General features: G+C 43.8%; 1 protein-coding gene across 1 annotated transcript; it reads left to right on the forward strand.

The window, feature by feature from the left end:
* Positions 1-4,203: 4,203 nt before the first annotated feature.
* Positions 4,204-9,965, forward strand: LOC110500200 (leiomodin-2). Its single transcript, XM_021577409.2, has 4 exons — positions 4,204-6,576; positions 6,851-7,570; positions 7,702-8,325; positions 9,873-9,965. Exons 1-4 carry the CDS (start codon positions 6,298-6,300, stop codon positions 9,924-9,926), a joined length of 1,677 nt encoding a protein of 558 aa, XP_021433084.1. The 5' UTR covers positions 4,204-6,297; the 3' UTR covers positions 9,927-9,965.
* Positions 9,966-17,671: the final 7,706 nt, after the last annotated feature.

The following is a 17,671-nucleotide window of genomic DNA, read 5'->3' on the forward strand; positions in this document are numbered from 1 at the left end:
TTCAACATAGCCTTTTATAAAATATGTTGAATTTGATATGTACCTTTATAACAACGTCAGATCTTCAATGTAATATCCACTATCAGAAAGAAAAAAACAAGCTGGGTAGCACCTCCTACTGGAGAATTGATCTATCTACAGCTACTTTTTGGTCTCCCATCCAGGGTTTTAACCAAGCCAATCCCTGCTTAGCTATTTGTCACTGACTATTACCAATGCGCTATCGTGAGAATGATTGTAGAAGGAGCTCTACTTAAAAAGGAAATACTGTAGATTCACTGCTGCTATCGAAGTCATTCCAAAGGGTAGGTTTAACAGAGCAAATGAAATGTAACCATACTTTATCACTCATAGATCCTTAGTGATGCTTTTCATTGACATTTGTTCGGTCAAAACAGTAGGATAACTAGACAGTCCATTCTGTTCTTTCCCCCTCCTTTTCTTTCAAAGGCTTTGTCACAATGTCAGTCAATGTCTCCTAGGGGTTATGGATTATGCAGTGTTACTTAAAAATAACATTCTAATAGAAAACGGTAGCTAGTAGCTATTTAGGCCTTTATGGCATTTGCAGTCATCAACAGCTATTGTTTCAATTCAACCCAGACTTCTACAAAAAATAGACAATTCAATAGGCCTAGCATTTCAAACTCTGGTTGATTTGAAATGTAGTGATATTGAATTGTGTTTGGCTGTCAATGCAACCAAATATCAACATTCGAAGGAGATGTATATTTTGCTTGGATAGTTTCATCTGTGCCACCAAATTAGTCAGGCTTTAATTCCAGTTTGTCTACAAATGAATAATTGATATGTTGGACTCACGTCTAAAACAATAGCACTAAATCCATATTTAAAGTGCATTTAAAGCATGATATGATTTGATTTAGTCCTATTCTTTAAATGTGATTTTTGGTTGAGGTGGAGACGTGAATCCAAAATGTATCTTATTAGTTTGTAGACAAACTGGAATTAAAGCCAGAGTCAAATCAAGTGTTATTAGTCACATGCGCCGAATACAACAGCTGCAATGCCCCTGTATGATGATCAGCATGGCAGATGTGTTGTTACCTACCCTTACCACCTGGGGGCGGCCTGTCAGGAAGTCCAGGATCCAGTTACAGAGGGAGGTGTTTAGTCCCAGGGTCCTTAGCTTATTGATGAGCTTTGAGGGCATCATGGTGTTGAAAGCTGAGCTGTAGTCAATGAATAGCATTCTCACATATGTGTTCCTTTTGTCCAGGTGGGAAAGGGCAGTGTATAGTGCAATAGAGATTGCATCATCTGTGGATCTGTTGGGGCGGTATGCAAATTGGAGTGGGTCTGGGATAATGGTGTTGATATGAGCCATGACCAGCCTTTCAAAGCACTTCATGGCTACAGACGTGAATGCTACGGTTCGGTAGTCATTTAGGCAGGTTACCTTAGTGTTCTTGGGCACAGGCACTATGGTGGTCTGCTTAAAACATGTTGGTATTACACTCGGACAGGGAGAGGTTGAAAATGTCAGTGAAGACACTTGCCAGTTGGTCAGCACATGCTCACAGTGCAAGTCCTGGTAATCCGTCTGGCACTGAGGCCTTATGAATTTTGCCCTGTTTAAAGGTCACCTCTGGGGGAGAGTTTTCTTGTTTGCTTATTGCTTATGACAGCTCATTCAATGCTGTCTTAGTCCCAGTTTCTGACTGTGGTGGTATGTGAACAGCTACGAAAAATACAGATTAAAACTCTCTAGGTAGATAGTGTGGTCTGCAGTTTATCATGAGATACTCTACCTCAGGCGAGAAATAGCTTGAGACGTCCTTAAATGTCGTGCACCAGCTGTTATTTACAAAAATAGATAGTCCGCTGCCCCTTGTCTTACCAAACGTTGCTGTTCTGGCCTGCGGTGCAGTGTATGACCGGCCAGCTGTACGTTGATTGTGTCGTCGTTCAGCCACGACTCCGTGAAGCACAAAATATTACAGTTTTGAATGTCTCGTCGGAAGTTTAATCTTCCACGTAGGTCATATATTTTATTGTCCAAAGATTGCACATTTGCTAGCAGAATGGAAGGAAGTGGAGGTTTATTCAATCGCCTACGAATTCTCAGAAGGCAGCCCACCCTCGGTCACCTTTTTCTCTGCTTCCTCTTCATGCAAATCACGGGGATCTGGGCCTGTTCCCTTGAAAGCAGTATATCCTTCACGTTGGGCTCATCAGACTCCTTAAAGGAAAAAAAAGGGTTAGGGTTAGGGTTAGGGTTAGGGTTAGCCAGTCCGTGGTGAGTAATCGCAGTCCTGATGTCCAGAAGTTATTTTCGGTCATAAGAGACGGTAGCGGCAACATATTGAACAAAATGAGTTAAAAAATAAGTTACGAACAATGCAAATAAACAAACAAAAAACACAATCGGTTGGGGGCACGTAAAACGTCTGCCTTCTTCTCCGGCGCCATATTGATTGATTGTACAGATGGAACTATCCAAGCAGAAACATCTCTTTCAAATGTTGATATTTGGTTGCGTTGCCAACCAAACACAATTCAATATTACTTTTAATACAGTAAATAGCCAAATCTTACAAACTAATCTAACATTCAATTGAGGTTACTGTTACTATAAATGTCTACTTATGTAATCATAAAGAGCATGCATGTTCAAGATACAGTAGCATGAATAGGTTGTCGCAGGACTGTGAAGATCTTCAAAACTGCTGTAATAATCGGTGCAGAATCACGAGCGGCATTTATTACTTGCACTTTTAATGTAATTTCAACTGCAATCCAGGTCATTTGGTTCTGCTATTAGATGTTGTGCAGTGATAACACATTAATACGTTGTATAATTCAACAAAATATCTGACATTATATTCCCATTTGAGCTATGCTGTTCTTATAAATAGTTTAAAGCAATAGACATTTGGGTGACAACCAAACCAAAAGTCAATCATTGTTTTTCCATTGGAATTTGGTTGTGTTTTTATACAGTTGAGAGCGTAGTGGTAACACATTGGAAACTGTCTTTTGGCTGTCTTTTTTTTTTTTTGTCTCTCCAATTTTGTGGTATCCAATTGGTAGTTACAGTCTTGTCCCATTGCTGCTGTACTCCCGTACGGACGCAGGAGAGGCTAAGGTCGAGAGCCGCGCGTCCTCCGAAACACAACCCAGCCGATCCGCACTGATTCTTTTTTAAATGTTTTTATTTTATAATATGTTTATTATTTTCCAATAAAAAATAAATTTTAAAAAAGACAGCGATACAAACATTGACATCCATTGTACTGTTGAATGGGATGGAAAATTTAGAGGACAAAACAAAACTCACACATACACAAAATAAAACTAAATCCTATTAGGTGGTACATGTATAGGAAGACAGCATATAGTCATTACAAGCAGTGTAGTTAAGCCAAAAATAAATATTGATTGGAGTACAGCACAGAGTAGCAGCAGATCGTCAACCAGTTATGAAGCGGGACTAGACCATTTATCCAGTATCAGCTGCCATATTTTGTAAAACATTGGACTTCTATTGGAGGTATTGTATTGAATCTTTTCCATATGTATTACATTCCCTAAATCCCGTAACCACATTTCAAAGGTAGGTACAGTCTCCAATTTCCAAAATTGCAATATGAGCCTTTTGGCTAATAGAATACAACTAGAGGCAGCCTTCCCCTCCTGGTTATTCCCGTCAACTGTACCAAAAAGAGCGATCAATGGGTCTGGGGCTATAACTGCTTCTTGACACATTGCCCGCTTACCCAAAAGAAACAGTAGAAAACACCGTACACCTGGTGACCTTGTAAGCGTGCATTGCACCCGGCTGACCACAGGAGTCGCTAGAGCGCAATGGGACATGAACATCCCTGCTTGCCAAACCCTCCCCTAACCCGGACGATGCTGGGTCAATTGTGCATCGCCCAATGAGTCTCCAGGTCGCGGCCGGCTGCGACAGAGCCTGGACTCGAACCAGGATCTCTAGTGGCACAGCTAGCACTGCCTTAGACCACTGCACCACTCGGGAGACATTGGCTGTCTTTTTGATTGGGTGAATATAAATTGTAATCTCATTGATCAACGTCTCAATCAAATATTACCCAATTGTCCACGCAGAAATGACATTGTGTGCCCAGTGGGATGACACTAAACGTCCTCTAATTTGTAAGATTTGTACGACCACTACTCCATTCATAATGGTCTGTAACCTAATGTTACGTAACACATCATACTAAACAGAGTGTCACATATTTACATACAGAATAATATGAATTTCTCTGACACCACTTTGACCTAAAGTCCATCCTCCATCCTCCTCACTCACAGTAGCCCCTCTCTGTGTGTCATTACACAATTCAATACACTTTATTATCCCCGAGGGAAAAATGCATTGACCACACAATTCTGCTGTACATAGAAATAGATCCACAGAAAGGTATTGTAGGCTCCACATAATTGCCCATTGCCTGAAACAGTATGCACACATCATGCATCTACACACGTCAAACCCATTTTGGATATCTGGAATTAGCCACCTACAACAACAAGCCCTTTACCCAAAGAGAGTTATCACCCTAGCCTGGCTGACGCAACCCACGTGACCCAGAGCAGGGAGAGCTGTGACACGCTAGTCTGCAAAGGAGGCCGTTTGTCAATGCAGTATTCGCTCAGAAATTGAGCGAGGGATTTGATTGGTTCGCTCAAATGATGTTTTTTTCCTCTGTGATTGAGACCTCTTTGTTTGGATTGGAAAACCCAACCGTTGTAATGGGAGGGGGATGGCGCTCTGGGCCTGTGTGTGGCTGTGCCTATGGTTGTTTGAGTGAGAATGACACTGAGATGAGCCAACCAGTAAAAGCACAGCCCCCTTCATTATCGGCGCATTGTGCCCACAACTTCAAAGAGCCATTCCTGACTTTGAAGTCAGGAGGACTTTGAGAGTTAGGTGTTAGCCAGACTGTTATCACTCAGGCTCATTAGAAGATTTAGACTGACAGAACGGAAGAGCTTCTATAAAGCTCCGTAGATAAACAGACCGTTTTTGTTCCCCAACTAAGTACAAATTTTCATTCAGTCAGACAGAGTGGTGATGTATAAAGAGGTCTGATTAAAAGCCCAAAGCCAGCAGTGTATAGCAGAGAGAGATAGAGAACATCCCCACTGCCTAGTCTGCCAGCTCTCAGAAAAGCTCCTCCACTCTACCCTGACAAGCCTAAAATGATAACATAACCCTCTTTTAAATAAGCCCACGGTCGCAATCGTCTATTGTTATTCCCAGTATTTCAGGAACCATTGTACTAAATGAAAGCCCACTAAAAGATACAGCTCTACTTCCACATTATTGCTATATTAGTCTGCTCCATAGAAACACGTTACCATAGAAACCATGTTATCTTTAGTAGTTAATCCCACGGGATGGCCAGTGGTGTCACACAGCAATGTTGAGTGGTGATAGACACTTGAAAAGTGACTATTTCAATACGGCCTACTTCACGCTGTCGCCTATCAGATAAACAACCACTCTGGTCCTTACTAGAGGAATATCTGAAATGACACCCTATTCCTTATGCAGTGCACCACATTTGAACAGAGCCACCTAGGGAAAAGTGTACTATTTGAGACAACAATTATGTCATGGTGTGTGTCTCTGAGTCTGAATGTCTTTCTATGTCTGTGGGTTTCTCTGTGTGTGATGTGATGTCCCTCTGTGTGTAAATACGTGTTTAATGTTGCTATGTGTCTCTGTATGTTGGCCGCTGTGTTTCTGCTTCTTGTTATGTGCCTCTATGACTCGCTCTCTGTCTCTCTTGGGTCCGGTTGGGCTTTTTTTTGGCCACGAACAATGTGGCCGCTGCTGGGATCCGCTGACAGGCCTGACCAGGGCCGCTCTGCTCTCTGAGCTCACATGCTTTTTGTGGCTCTAGTCTATCTCTCTGAGCAGCGCCTCCCAAAAAAAGGACTGTGCATCATGGTCCAACGCTTTGTTGCACTCCACTGATCCCCCTCTTAAGGCCTCTGCAGCAGCTGGAGAGATTAGAAGAGAGGAGAACAGGACACAAACTCACACACACACTCAACACACACACCACCGACACAGACACCCCAGCTTGGCCCCTTGCACACACCACTGGTACTGTTCTCACTGAAGCAGTAGTGGACAAACAGATCAGGCCGAGACTGAACTTGACAGGACCCACACCTCCAGAAAGACTCCATTCTGACCGGAAACCTATCCCAGAAAGATCCCACCCTGATCGGACTCGTACGGCACGCATAGCCCCATCTACCTGGAGCCCAGCCCAGAGGCCAACATTTTCAGCAATGAACAGTTTTGGGTACCGTCGGGAGTTGAGTAAGTATGAGGATGTGGATGAGGATGAACTACTGGCTTCTCTCAGCCCAGAGGAGCTAGCAGAGCTGGAGATGGAGCTGGCAGACATAGACCCTGATGCCAACGTGCCCATCGGCCTGAGACAGAGAGACCAGACGGAGAAGACCCCCACTGGCACCTTCAGTAGAGACTCTCTGTTGAAGTACTGGGAGAAGGAGACCAAGAGGATACTGGAGGATGAGAGAGGGGAAGCCAGCAGCCCCAAACAGGTCAGTGATCAGGAGAGAGTCTGAACTCAGCTAGCTTGCTACTCTCAGATCTTTATGGATAACCTTAAATTACGTTTGACCAATTAATAAGCTTAATTATTCAATAATGATCACTTTCTGGTATAATGGAGAACCAGTTAGGACCTTCACACAAAAACAATACAAATCTTACATCCCGTTTAGGTCTAACTTTAGACATAATACAGTTAAAAGAGAACATGGCCATGGTGTCGGAGTCAGATTAATGAGAGATTTACACCTTATGTCTAAACAGGATGACGATGATGATGCCGAAAAGAGTGAGGAAGAATGCGTGACAGAAACCAACAGCGAAGCAGAGGAGAAGGATGACGAGAACAAGAAAGAAAATAAAGATTATGAAGAGGAAGAGGAGGAAGAAGAAGAGGAGGAGGAGGAGAGTGAGGAAGAGGAAGCTGAAACAGAGGATGAGGAGGATGAAGAGGAGGATGAAGAGGAGCCAGAAGAGAAGAGGCCTAAAGCAGCGACCCCAAAGGATTCTGGTCCTCCATCACCGCTGTCAGTTGCCATCTCCTCCCCTAGCCTCCTGAGACCCCCAAGGGTGGAGCCTATGAGACTAACCCCGCCCCCACCTCCACTTGACCCCAACGCCGACGGTAACCCAATAGTTGTCGACGAGGCCCTGGAAAGAGTCCTTAATAACGACCCTGAGCTCAAAGAGATCAACCTCAACAACATTGAGGACATCTCACAGGAAACTCTAATCCAGTTTGCTGAGGCACTGCGCTCCAACACACACGTGCGTGTCTTTAGCCTGGCCAACACGCATGCCGACGACCCCGTGGCGCTGGCCATTGCCAAGACGCTGTGCGAAAACACCTCCATCATCAGCCTGAACATCGAGTCCAACTATGTGACAGGGAAAGGGGTTCTGGCCATGGTCCAGGCTCTGCCTAGCAATAGCACCTTGACTGAGCTACGCTTCCACAACCAGAGACACATGTGTGGAGGACAGGTCAGTCAGTTTGGACTTGGTATTCAGTCTTGATGCTGCTGCTCGACACACATTTTCAGGCAATGGTAAAAGCACAACCTCACGATCCCAACCCCCCCCCCCCCCCCTCTCTTTCTCTCTCTGTCTCTCAGGTGGAGATGGAGATGGTGAAGGTTCTGAGGGAGAACCACACCCTGATCAAGCTGGGTTACCAGTTCCACCTGCCAGGCCCCCGGATGAGCATGACAGGCATCCTGACCCGTAACATGGACCGTCAGAGACAGAAACGCCTGCAGGAGCAGAGACAGAACCAGCAGGCGGGGCCAGAGGGGGCCGTTAACCCCCGTACGACCGCTCTCTTGAAGGCCACTCCGGGTTCTTCGCCCTATGGTTCCCCGCGGGTGTCTCCTTGGCAATCCCCCAAACTCCCCAAGAAACAGACCCCTCCTGCTCCCCCGCCGCCTCCTCCACCTCCTCCCCCACCCCCCCCACTGCCCTGCCAGCCCCCGGCAGAGAAGAAGAAGCCGACTAGGAAGATAGCGGAGGTGATCAGGCTCCACGAGGAGGTCGTTAAGAAGCAAGGGAAAGGGAAGGGGAAGAAGGGGAAGAAAGGATTGAAAGAGACCAACAGTATCTTGAAGGAGCTGAAGAACGCTCTGCGGCCAGTGGCAGAGAACAGAGACCAGGAGCACAGCAGGCCACCCACTCCACTGCGCTCCTCACACGACCAGCTCATGGACTCCATCCGCAACGCTAGTGTCCGCTCCCTCAGAAAGGTGAGATTGTGTGTGTGTGCATGTGCGTGCATGTACATGCACAGCCAATGAGAGTTAACAAGAGTTTAAGGGTTAAAGATGGTCAGCTGGTGAGACACCACCTATGAGTGTTAATAGTCTGATACATCATCAATTGGGCCCAGAGTTATTTTCTGGTCAGGTCACATGGCTAGGAAAATCAAATCAAATCAAATCAAATGTATTTATATAGCCCTTCGTACATCAGCTGATATCTCAAAGTGCTGTACAGAAACCCAGCCTAAAACCCCAAACAGCAAGCAATGCAGGTGTAGAAGCAGGGAGAACAATTGGCCCTTACCAACGTGGAGTCTATTCCAGCTGTATCTGGGGCTGGGTATTCCTGGACCAAAACTGTATGCTCCAATTCTTCACCACCAGCCTAATAGCCCTGGAAACTAATTAACATGTATCCATCTGGAAAAGTGTTCCTTTCTGTGACATAGCCAGCAGACTGAGACACTATGTCATCTTGGAAAATGTCAAAGACAACTCATATAAAATGGCTGAGAGAAAGAATCTGGTCTAAACAGTCAAAGATAAATAAGGTTGTGCTTTGAGAACCTCAGGGTGGGTTCTTACCGTCAAAGGGAACACATACCGCCGAGGTCAGTCTGATTTAGACAGGTGACAGAGGAACATCGCTATCTGAGTCATCTCCTGTGGTTGACATGTTATTTTACGATGGACGCTGATCATATGACACCTTTCCATCGTCAAGCGCTGTGTTATGTCTGAACAAAGCCAAACACAACACAAGCCATGGTTGAAGTCCCTAACACAGGCTGAGAGAGAGAGAGAGAGAGAGAGAGAGAGAGAGAGAGAGAGAGAGAGAAGGAGAAGGAGAAAGGAGCGGGAGAGTAGTCTAGTCTCTAATGTTTCTGTGGGCCCATTAATGTGTGGTAGCTGCTTGTTATGTTGTTACTGTGGCAAATCCTGGTTGCCCTCAGAAGGCTAGGGTCTAGAGTCTGTGGATGCCTGCCACTTAACTAGAGTTATAAATAGGACTGTTGGGCGGCTGCTACGATAACGGACACGGGAGAGGCCTCACCGTGCCAGAACGAACTCTGACAACAAAGAGTAAATAAGGAAAGTGCAGAGTCATTTTTGTGATATTTGTGGGCAAAAATGTTTGATACTGCTGCTGCATTTCTGACATTTTGTGATGAGTTTTGGCCAATTTATCACGAAAATGCACTGACGGGGAAAACATTTGTTGACATGTGGCTTAACTTTATGCTGTAAAAGTGTGGTGATTGGTTGAATTTTTTGTGAGACCTTTTTTTGTAGTGTGGTGATCGGACAGTTTCATGCAGTAATATTAGGTGATTTGACTGATATATGCGGTAATAGTGCGGTGATTGATCAAATTTGCAAGCCCTTGCATAATATGTAGGGTATTGTTGATTTTCCAAACAATGTGGCAATCGCAGAATCACAAAATGGAATCTTTTGTTTTCGAGGAACCTAGCATAAGAAAAGTCCTGTTTTATTTAACAGAAATCGGTGTTGTTTTTTTTAAATTGCAGGTGGAAGTTCCACAGAGGAAGTTTGTCTTTGTCCCTGATGAAGAGACTAGCTGATCTGAAGACACAGGGAACACCCTGAGACTACTGAGGACACATAAACAATACATTCAGATTGAACTGGAATTTCCTCAGAGAGGATACTGGAAATTAACACTGTAATAGCACCTTTACTTTTGGAGTAAAAAAAAAATCTGAAATTCATGTTATTTTAAATGTAGTTACGGTGTATGCTTTGCAGAAAGGCATTTGGTTGTCTACATTTTTGGGATGATTAATGTATAAATTGTTGTCTAAATTGTTTACTGAGGTAACCTTTGTATAATTGTAAATATTGTATTTGGTGTGTGAGGAATATACTGTATGAATTAAACATGAAGATCAAAGCAACAACACAATTAAGTTTGATGGTGTTTTATTACTGCTTAAACCATGTTACTGTCCAAAAGGTATTGTGACTGTCCAAAGAATTCTCTTCAAAATGTAATGTTCAAAAGTTACTGTCCTAAGGCTTTTGTATAAAAGGTTCTGAGGGCCTCCCTTTGCCCTCAGAACAGCCTCAATTCGTTGGGATGGACTCTACAAGGTCGAAAGCGTTCCACAGGGATGCTGGCCCTTGTTGACCCAGATGCTTTCCACTGTTGTGTCAAGTTGGCTGGATGTCCTTTGGGTGGTAGACCATACACAACCCATCTCAATTGTCTCTCTTAAAAATCTATCTTTAACCTGTCTCCTCCCCTTCATCTACACTGACTGAAGTGGATTTAACAGGTGACATCAATAAGGGATCAAAGCTTTCACCTGGATTCAGCTGGTCAGTCTGTCACTGAAAGAGCAGATGTTCTTAATGTTTTTTTTATACTCTGTGTATGTAGCAGAGGAACACTTAATACTTCCCCTGTGCATTTGTGTGTCTTGGAAGAGTTCTCTGGTATGGTCCTAAATCCACCCCACATCTGTTAAAAGCAAACACAACACTGAAATGCTTTTGGCAGCAGCACCATCTGTCCTTGACTAACCATTCTAGCTTCCCACATGGGATTGGAAAGGACATCAAACTCTGCAAAAACACGGTTTACCTCAGTTCCACTAAAGAACTGACTTGGAGGGAAACAATATTCACCACTTAGACAACACTGGCACTAGCCAACGAGCTTCAGCAGTTTTCGGTATTATCAGGTATTATTATCAGGTACTGTATATGTGATCTTTCCCTAATGTGTAAACTGGAAGAAAAAAACACATGGAATCTGATATTATGACCACATCCATATGTGGATCTCAATCCTGATAAAATTGTAGTGCTCCATATGCGACCTCAGGTTATTGGAATTAGAATTAGAATAATTTAATAGGATCTCGATGGTTTGGATTATTTTGCCTCTGAAGTGTTTTTTTTTTTTTTTACACGACCAGCCGTTACCACAAAACTACCCAGGAACACTTGTTTCCATCCACAGTTTTTGTGAGAGTAAAGTCATACCATATTTTTAAAAAATCACAATAGGTGTGATGGAAGCATGACGTTTTGGTACAATTTTATAAAATGCAGATATTTGTGTCGGGAAAATGTATTGTGAAATAAATGGCGGTGGAAAAGCCTATACGCGCAAGAATAGTGATATAATAACCATCATACCGAGATAAACTTGGAGTCACGCGATGATATGGAGTGTGGTCCTCCCACTACGATTTCCAAAACCATGCAGGTTATAGGCTACAGATGAAATAATTTATGATACAATTCACAGGGTGGAGAAAGTGCACGCACGGTGATCTTGATGCTCCTTTCCAATAAAAATCGAGGGTCTTATTCTGGTGACATGATGATTTATGAATGACTTCCGTTTGACAAATATTCTCGTTTTTACCTATAATCCATAATGTAGACTAGTCTACACGTATTGTATCTGCGAGCTGTTGGCTAGAGTACATTTTGTGTGCACAATGTCATCACGCAAGGATTTTTATCCACAACAAGTCTATTTGATGGAAAATTCATAATGTGTGTTTACGCTGATTTTTTTTTTTAAATATTCGCATGAAAATATCTCGCCAATTGGATGGAAATCTAGCTAGTGCCAGGAAATGAGCACGGCATCTGTATGCTACTTCAGAGGCTTTGCACATCAGTGTGAATGTGCAAATCTGACATGGGTAACATATAAAACTGTGTGGATAGTCAGAAAAAAAAGATGTGTACAGATTGTGTAAACACAGCCAATGACAAGGTGTAAAATAACTTAATAAAGTGTCTACTGAAAGGTCATTGGAGTTATTGTTCTAATCCCACTGCCCGGCAAACTGTATTTTCATTAAATTAAAACAAAAACAAAAGCATTCACTCTGTTTCCATCCTTCTATCCAATCATTCCAGCTTAATCTCTTCTACATACACACTACAAATAATCCACGAGTTATGTCATGTGGACGCGGTCCGACTTCAAAGTTTCACGTGTGGGTTTAGCCAACATGATGAGTACTGGGAACTGAGAGACAAATGGGGCCATAGGCCACACTGAAACCAAGTTAACCGCTGTTAATACTGTCTTTTCCCACTACTTGGTCCAACCCTCCCATCACGCTTCTACAGGCCTCCAACAAACATGAATGTACTCAGATTTAGTGGCTGTGGTGGACTTTTGGCATATGTCCACATGTTCACATTAAGCAGTGTTGTTCCCATGCCACCTGTGCTACAGTAAATCCCCTTGTTGCTATATGTCCATGCTCTGTTCCCAGTGTATTGTCACCAAGGGTGCCCAGCTCACTGCTCAGGTATAATTCCCATACAATGCTGGGGGCGTGGAACTATGAATTTTTCACCTTTATTTAACCAGGTAGGCAAGTTGAGAACAAGTTCTCATTTACAATTGCGACCTGGCCAAGATAAAGCAAAGCAGTTCAACACATACAACAACACAGAGTTACACATGGAGTAAAACAAACATGCAGTCAATAATACATTAGAAACAAGTCTATATACGATGTGAGCAATTGAGTGAGATAAGGGAGGTAAAGACAAAAAGGCCATGGTGGCAAAGTAAATACAATACAGCATGTAAAACACTGGAATGGTAGATTTGCAGTGGAAGAATGTGCAAAGTAGAAATACAAATAATGGGGTGCAAAAGGAGCAAAATAAATAAATAAAATAAAATAAATACAGTAGGGAAAGAGGTACAGTGGGGCAAAAAAGTATTTAGTCAGCCACCAATTGTGCAAGTTCTCCCACTTAAAAAGATGAGAGAGGCCTGTAATTTTCATCATAGGTACACTTCAACTATGACAGACAAAATTAGAAAAAAAATCCTGAAAATCACATTGTAGGACTTTTAATGAATTTCTTTGCAAATTATGGTGGAAAATAAATATTTGGTCAATAACAAAAGTTCTCAATACTTTGTTATATACCCTTTGCAATGACAGAGGTCAAACGTTTTCTGTAAGTCTTGGTAGGCTTTGTTACTTTGGTCCCAGCTCTCTGCAGGTCATTCACTAGGTCCCCCCGTGTGGTTCTGGGATTTTTGCTCACCGTTCTTGTGATCATTTTGACCCCACGGGGTGAGATCTTGCGTCTTGTACGTCTTCCATTTCCTAATAATTGCTCCCACAGTTGATTTCTTCAAACCAAGCTGCTTACCTATTGTAGATTCAGTCTTCCCAGCCTGGTGCAGGTCTACAATTGTGTTTCTGGTGTCCTTTGACAGCTCTTTGGTCTTGGCCATAGTGGAGTTTGGAGTTCAAACAGGTGCCATTAATACAGGACAGAGGAGCCTCTTAAAGAAGAAGTTACAGGTCTATGAGAGCCAGAAATCTTGCTTGTTTGTAGGTGACCAAATACTTATTTTCCACCATAATTTGCAAATAAATTCATTAAAAATCTACAATGTGAATTTCTGGATTTTTCTTTCTCATTTTGTCTCTCATAGTTGAAGTGTACCTATGATGAAAATTACAGGCCTCATCTTTTTAAGTGGGAGAACTTGCACAATTGGTGGCTGACTAAATACTTTTTTGCCCCACTGTATACCTGCTGGAGCGCATGCTACAGGTGGGTGATGCTATGGTGACCAGGGAGCTGAGATAAGGGGGGACTTTACCTAGCAGGGTCTTGTAGATGACATGGAGCCAGTGGGTTTGGCGACGAGTATGAAGCGAGGGCCAGCCAACGAGAGGGTACAGGTCACAATAGTGTGTAGTATATGGGGCTTTGGTGACAAAACGGATGGCACTGTGATAGACTGCATCCTATTTGTTGAGTAGGGTATTGGAGGCTATTTTGTAAATGACATCGCCGAAGTCGAGGATTGGTAGGATGGTCAGTTTTACAAGGGTATATTTGGCAGCATGAGTGAAGGATGCTTTGTTGCGAAATAGGAAGCCAATTATAGATTTAACTTTGGATTGGAGACGTTTGATGTGGGTCTGGAAGGAGAGTTTACAGTCTAACCAGACACCTAGGTATTTGTAGTTGTCCACGTATTCTAAGTCAGAACCGTCCAGAGTAGTGATGTTGGACAGGCGGGCAGGTGCAGGCAGCGATCGGTTGAAGAGCATGCATTTAGGTTGACTTGTATTTAAGAGCAAATTGAGGCCACGGAAGGAGAGTTGTATGGCATTGAAGCTTGCCTAGAGGGTTGTTAACACAGTATCCAAAGAAGGGCCAGAAGTATACAGAATGGTGTCGTCTGCGTAGAGGTGGATCAGAGACTCACCAGCAGCAAGAGCGACATCATTGATGTATACAGAGAAGAGTCGGTCCAAGAATTTAACCCTGAGGCACCCCCATAGAGACTGCCAGAGGTCCGGACAACAGACCCTCCGATTTGACACACTGAACTATGTCAGAGAAGTAGTTGGTGAACCAGGCGAGGCAATCATTTGAGAAACCAAGGCTGTCAAGTCTGCCGATGAGGATGTGGTGATTGACAGAGTCGAAAGCCTTGGCCAGATCAATGAATACGGCTGCACAGTAATCTTTCTTATCGATGGCGGTTAAGATATCGTTTAGGTCCTTGATCGTGGCTTAGGTGCACCCATGACCAGCTCTGAAACCAGATTGCATAGCAGAGAGGGTATGGTGAGATTCGAAATGGTCGGTAATCTGTTTGTTGACTTGGCTTTCGAAGACCTTAAAGGCAGGGTAGGATAGATATAGGTCTGTAGCAGTTTGGGTCAAGAGTGTCCCCCCCTTTGAAGAGGGGGATGACCGCAGCTGCTTTCCAATCTTTGGGAATCTCAGATGACACAAAAGAGAGGTTGAACAGGCTAGTAATAGGGGTGGCAACAATTTCGGCAGATAATTGTAGAAAGGGTCCAGATTGTCTAGCCCGGCTGATTTGTAGGGGTCCAGATTTTGTAGCTGTTTCAGAACATCAGCTGACTGGATTTGGGAGAAGGAGAAATGGGGAAGGCTTGGGCGAGTTGCTGTGGGGGGTGCAGTGCTGTTGACCGGGGTAGGGGTAGCCAGGTGGAAAGCATGGCCAGCTGTAAAAAATGATTATTGAAATTCTCAATTATAGTGGATTTATCAGTGGTGACAGTGTTTCCTATCCTCAGTGCAGTGGGCAGCTGGGAGGTGTTCTTATTCTCCATGGACTTTACAGTGTCCCAGAACTTTTTTGAGTTTGTGTTGCAGGAAGCAAATTTCTGCTTGAAAAAGCTAGCCTTGGCTTTTCTAACTGCCTGCGTATATTGGTTTCTAGCTTCCCTGAAAAGCTGCATATCACGGGGGCTGTTCGATGCTAATGCAGAACGCCATACGATGTTTTTGTGTTGGTTAAGGGAAGTCAGGTCTGGCGAGAACCAAGGGCTATGGTTCTGTTCCTGGTTCTAAATTTCTTGAATGGGGCATGCTTATTTAAGATGGTTAGGAAGCCATTTTTTTAAATAACCAGGCATCCTCTACTGACGGGATGAGATCAATATCCTTCCAGGATACCCCGGCCAGGTCGATTAGAAAGGCCTGCTCGCTGAAGTGTTTCAGGGAGCGTTTGACAGTGATGAGTGGAGGTCGTTTGACCGCTGACCCATTACGGATGCAGGCAATGAGGCAGTGATCTTGGTTGAAGACAGCAGAGGTGTATTTAGAGCGCAAGTTGGTTAGGATGATATCTATTAGGGTGCCTGTGTTTACGGCTTTGGGGAGGTACCTGGTAGGTTCATTGATCATTTGTGTGAGATTGAGGGCATCAAGCTTAGATTGTAGGATGGCTGGGGTGTTAAGCATGTTCCAGTTTAGGTCGCCTAGCAGCACTAGCTCTGAAGATAGATGGGGGGCAATCAGTTCACATATGGTGTCCAGAGCACAGCTGGGGGCAGAGGGTGGTCTATAGCAGGCGGCAACGGTGAGAGACTTGTTTTTAGAGAGGTGGATTTTTAAAAGTAGAAGTTCAAATTGTTTGGGTACAGACCTGGATAGTAGGAAAGAACTCTGCAGGCTATCTTTGCAATAGATTGCAACACCGCCCCCTTTGGCAGTTCTATCTTGTCTGAAAATGTTGTAGTTAGGGATGAACATTTCAGAATTTTTTGGTCTTCCTAAGCCAGGATTCAGACACAGCTAGAACATCCGGATGGGCAGAGTGTGCTAAAGCAGTGAATAAGACAAACTTAGGGAGGAGGCTTCTAATGTTAACATGCATGAAACCAAGGCTATTACGGTTATAGAAGTCATCAAAAGAGAGCGCCTGGGGAATAGGAGTGGAGCTAGGCACTGCAGGGCCTGGATTCACCTCTACATCACCAGAGGAAAAGAGGAGGAGTAGGATAAGGGTACAGCTAAAAGCAATGAGAATTGGTCATCTAGAACGTCTGGAACAGAGAGTATAAGGAGGTTTCTGGGGGCGATTAAATAGATTCAAGGTATAATGTACAAAGGTATGATAGGATGTGAATACAGTGGAGGTAAACCTAGGTATTGAGTGATGAGAGATGTTGTCTCTAGAAACATCATTGAAACCAGGAGATGTCATCGCATGTGTGGGTGGTGGAACTAATAGGTTGGATAAGGTATAGTGAGCAAGACTAGGGGCTCTACAGTGAAATTAGCCAATAAACACTAACCAGAACAGCAATGGACAAGGCATATTGACATTGAGAGGCATGCTTAGTCGAGTGATCAAAAGGGTCCAGTGAGTAGTGAGGTTGGTTGGGGTCAAGGCGATTCAGACAGCTAGCCGGTCCATCGGTAGCAAGCTAGCATAGGATGGAGGTCTGTTTTTAGCCACCTCGTGCATTTCCGTCGGTAGGATTAGTGGGGTTCCGTGTGGTAGAGGGGATCAATCCAATTCGCAAAAAAATATATGGTTATAGAGGCCCAAGAAAAAAGAAAATGTCCGATAGATCTATTCAGATAGCAGCCGATAAGACAGCTAACGAGTAGCGGGCTGCAGATGGGCGTTCAGGTAACGTCGCGACGGAGGAGCCAGCTGGAAATGTGACATGCCTGCTATAATCGCTTTCGTAAACCCTTCATAGGGGATAGGCTTACCAAGTGCACAAAGGAGCGTGGACACAGAACATATTCTACCCTGCTGCACCCCCTCCATCTTTGGCATAGCTACACTGGAACAGATTGCATAGCTACACTCACCTGGAACAGATTGCATAGCTACACTCACCTGGAACAGATTGCATAGCTACACTCACCTGGAACAGATTGCATAGCTACACTCACCTGGAACAGATTGCATAGCTACACTCACCTGGAACAGATTGCAATAACAACCAACTACAATTAAATCTAAATATTAACGCAGGCAATCTTATTTCCGTCTGTGTGAGCAGACATACCAGGG

This window comes from Oncorhynchus mykiss, chromosome 21 (assembly GCF_013265735.2).
Source record: "Oncorhynchus mykiss isolate Arlee chromosome 21, USDA_OmykA_1.1, whole genome shotgun sequence".
Lineage (NCBI taxonomy): Eukaryota > Metazoa > Chordata > Actinopteri > Salmoniformes > Salmonidae > Oncorhynchus > Oncorhynchus mykiss.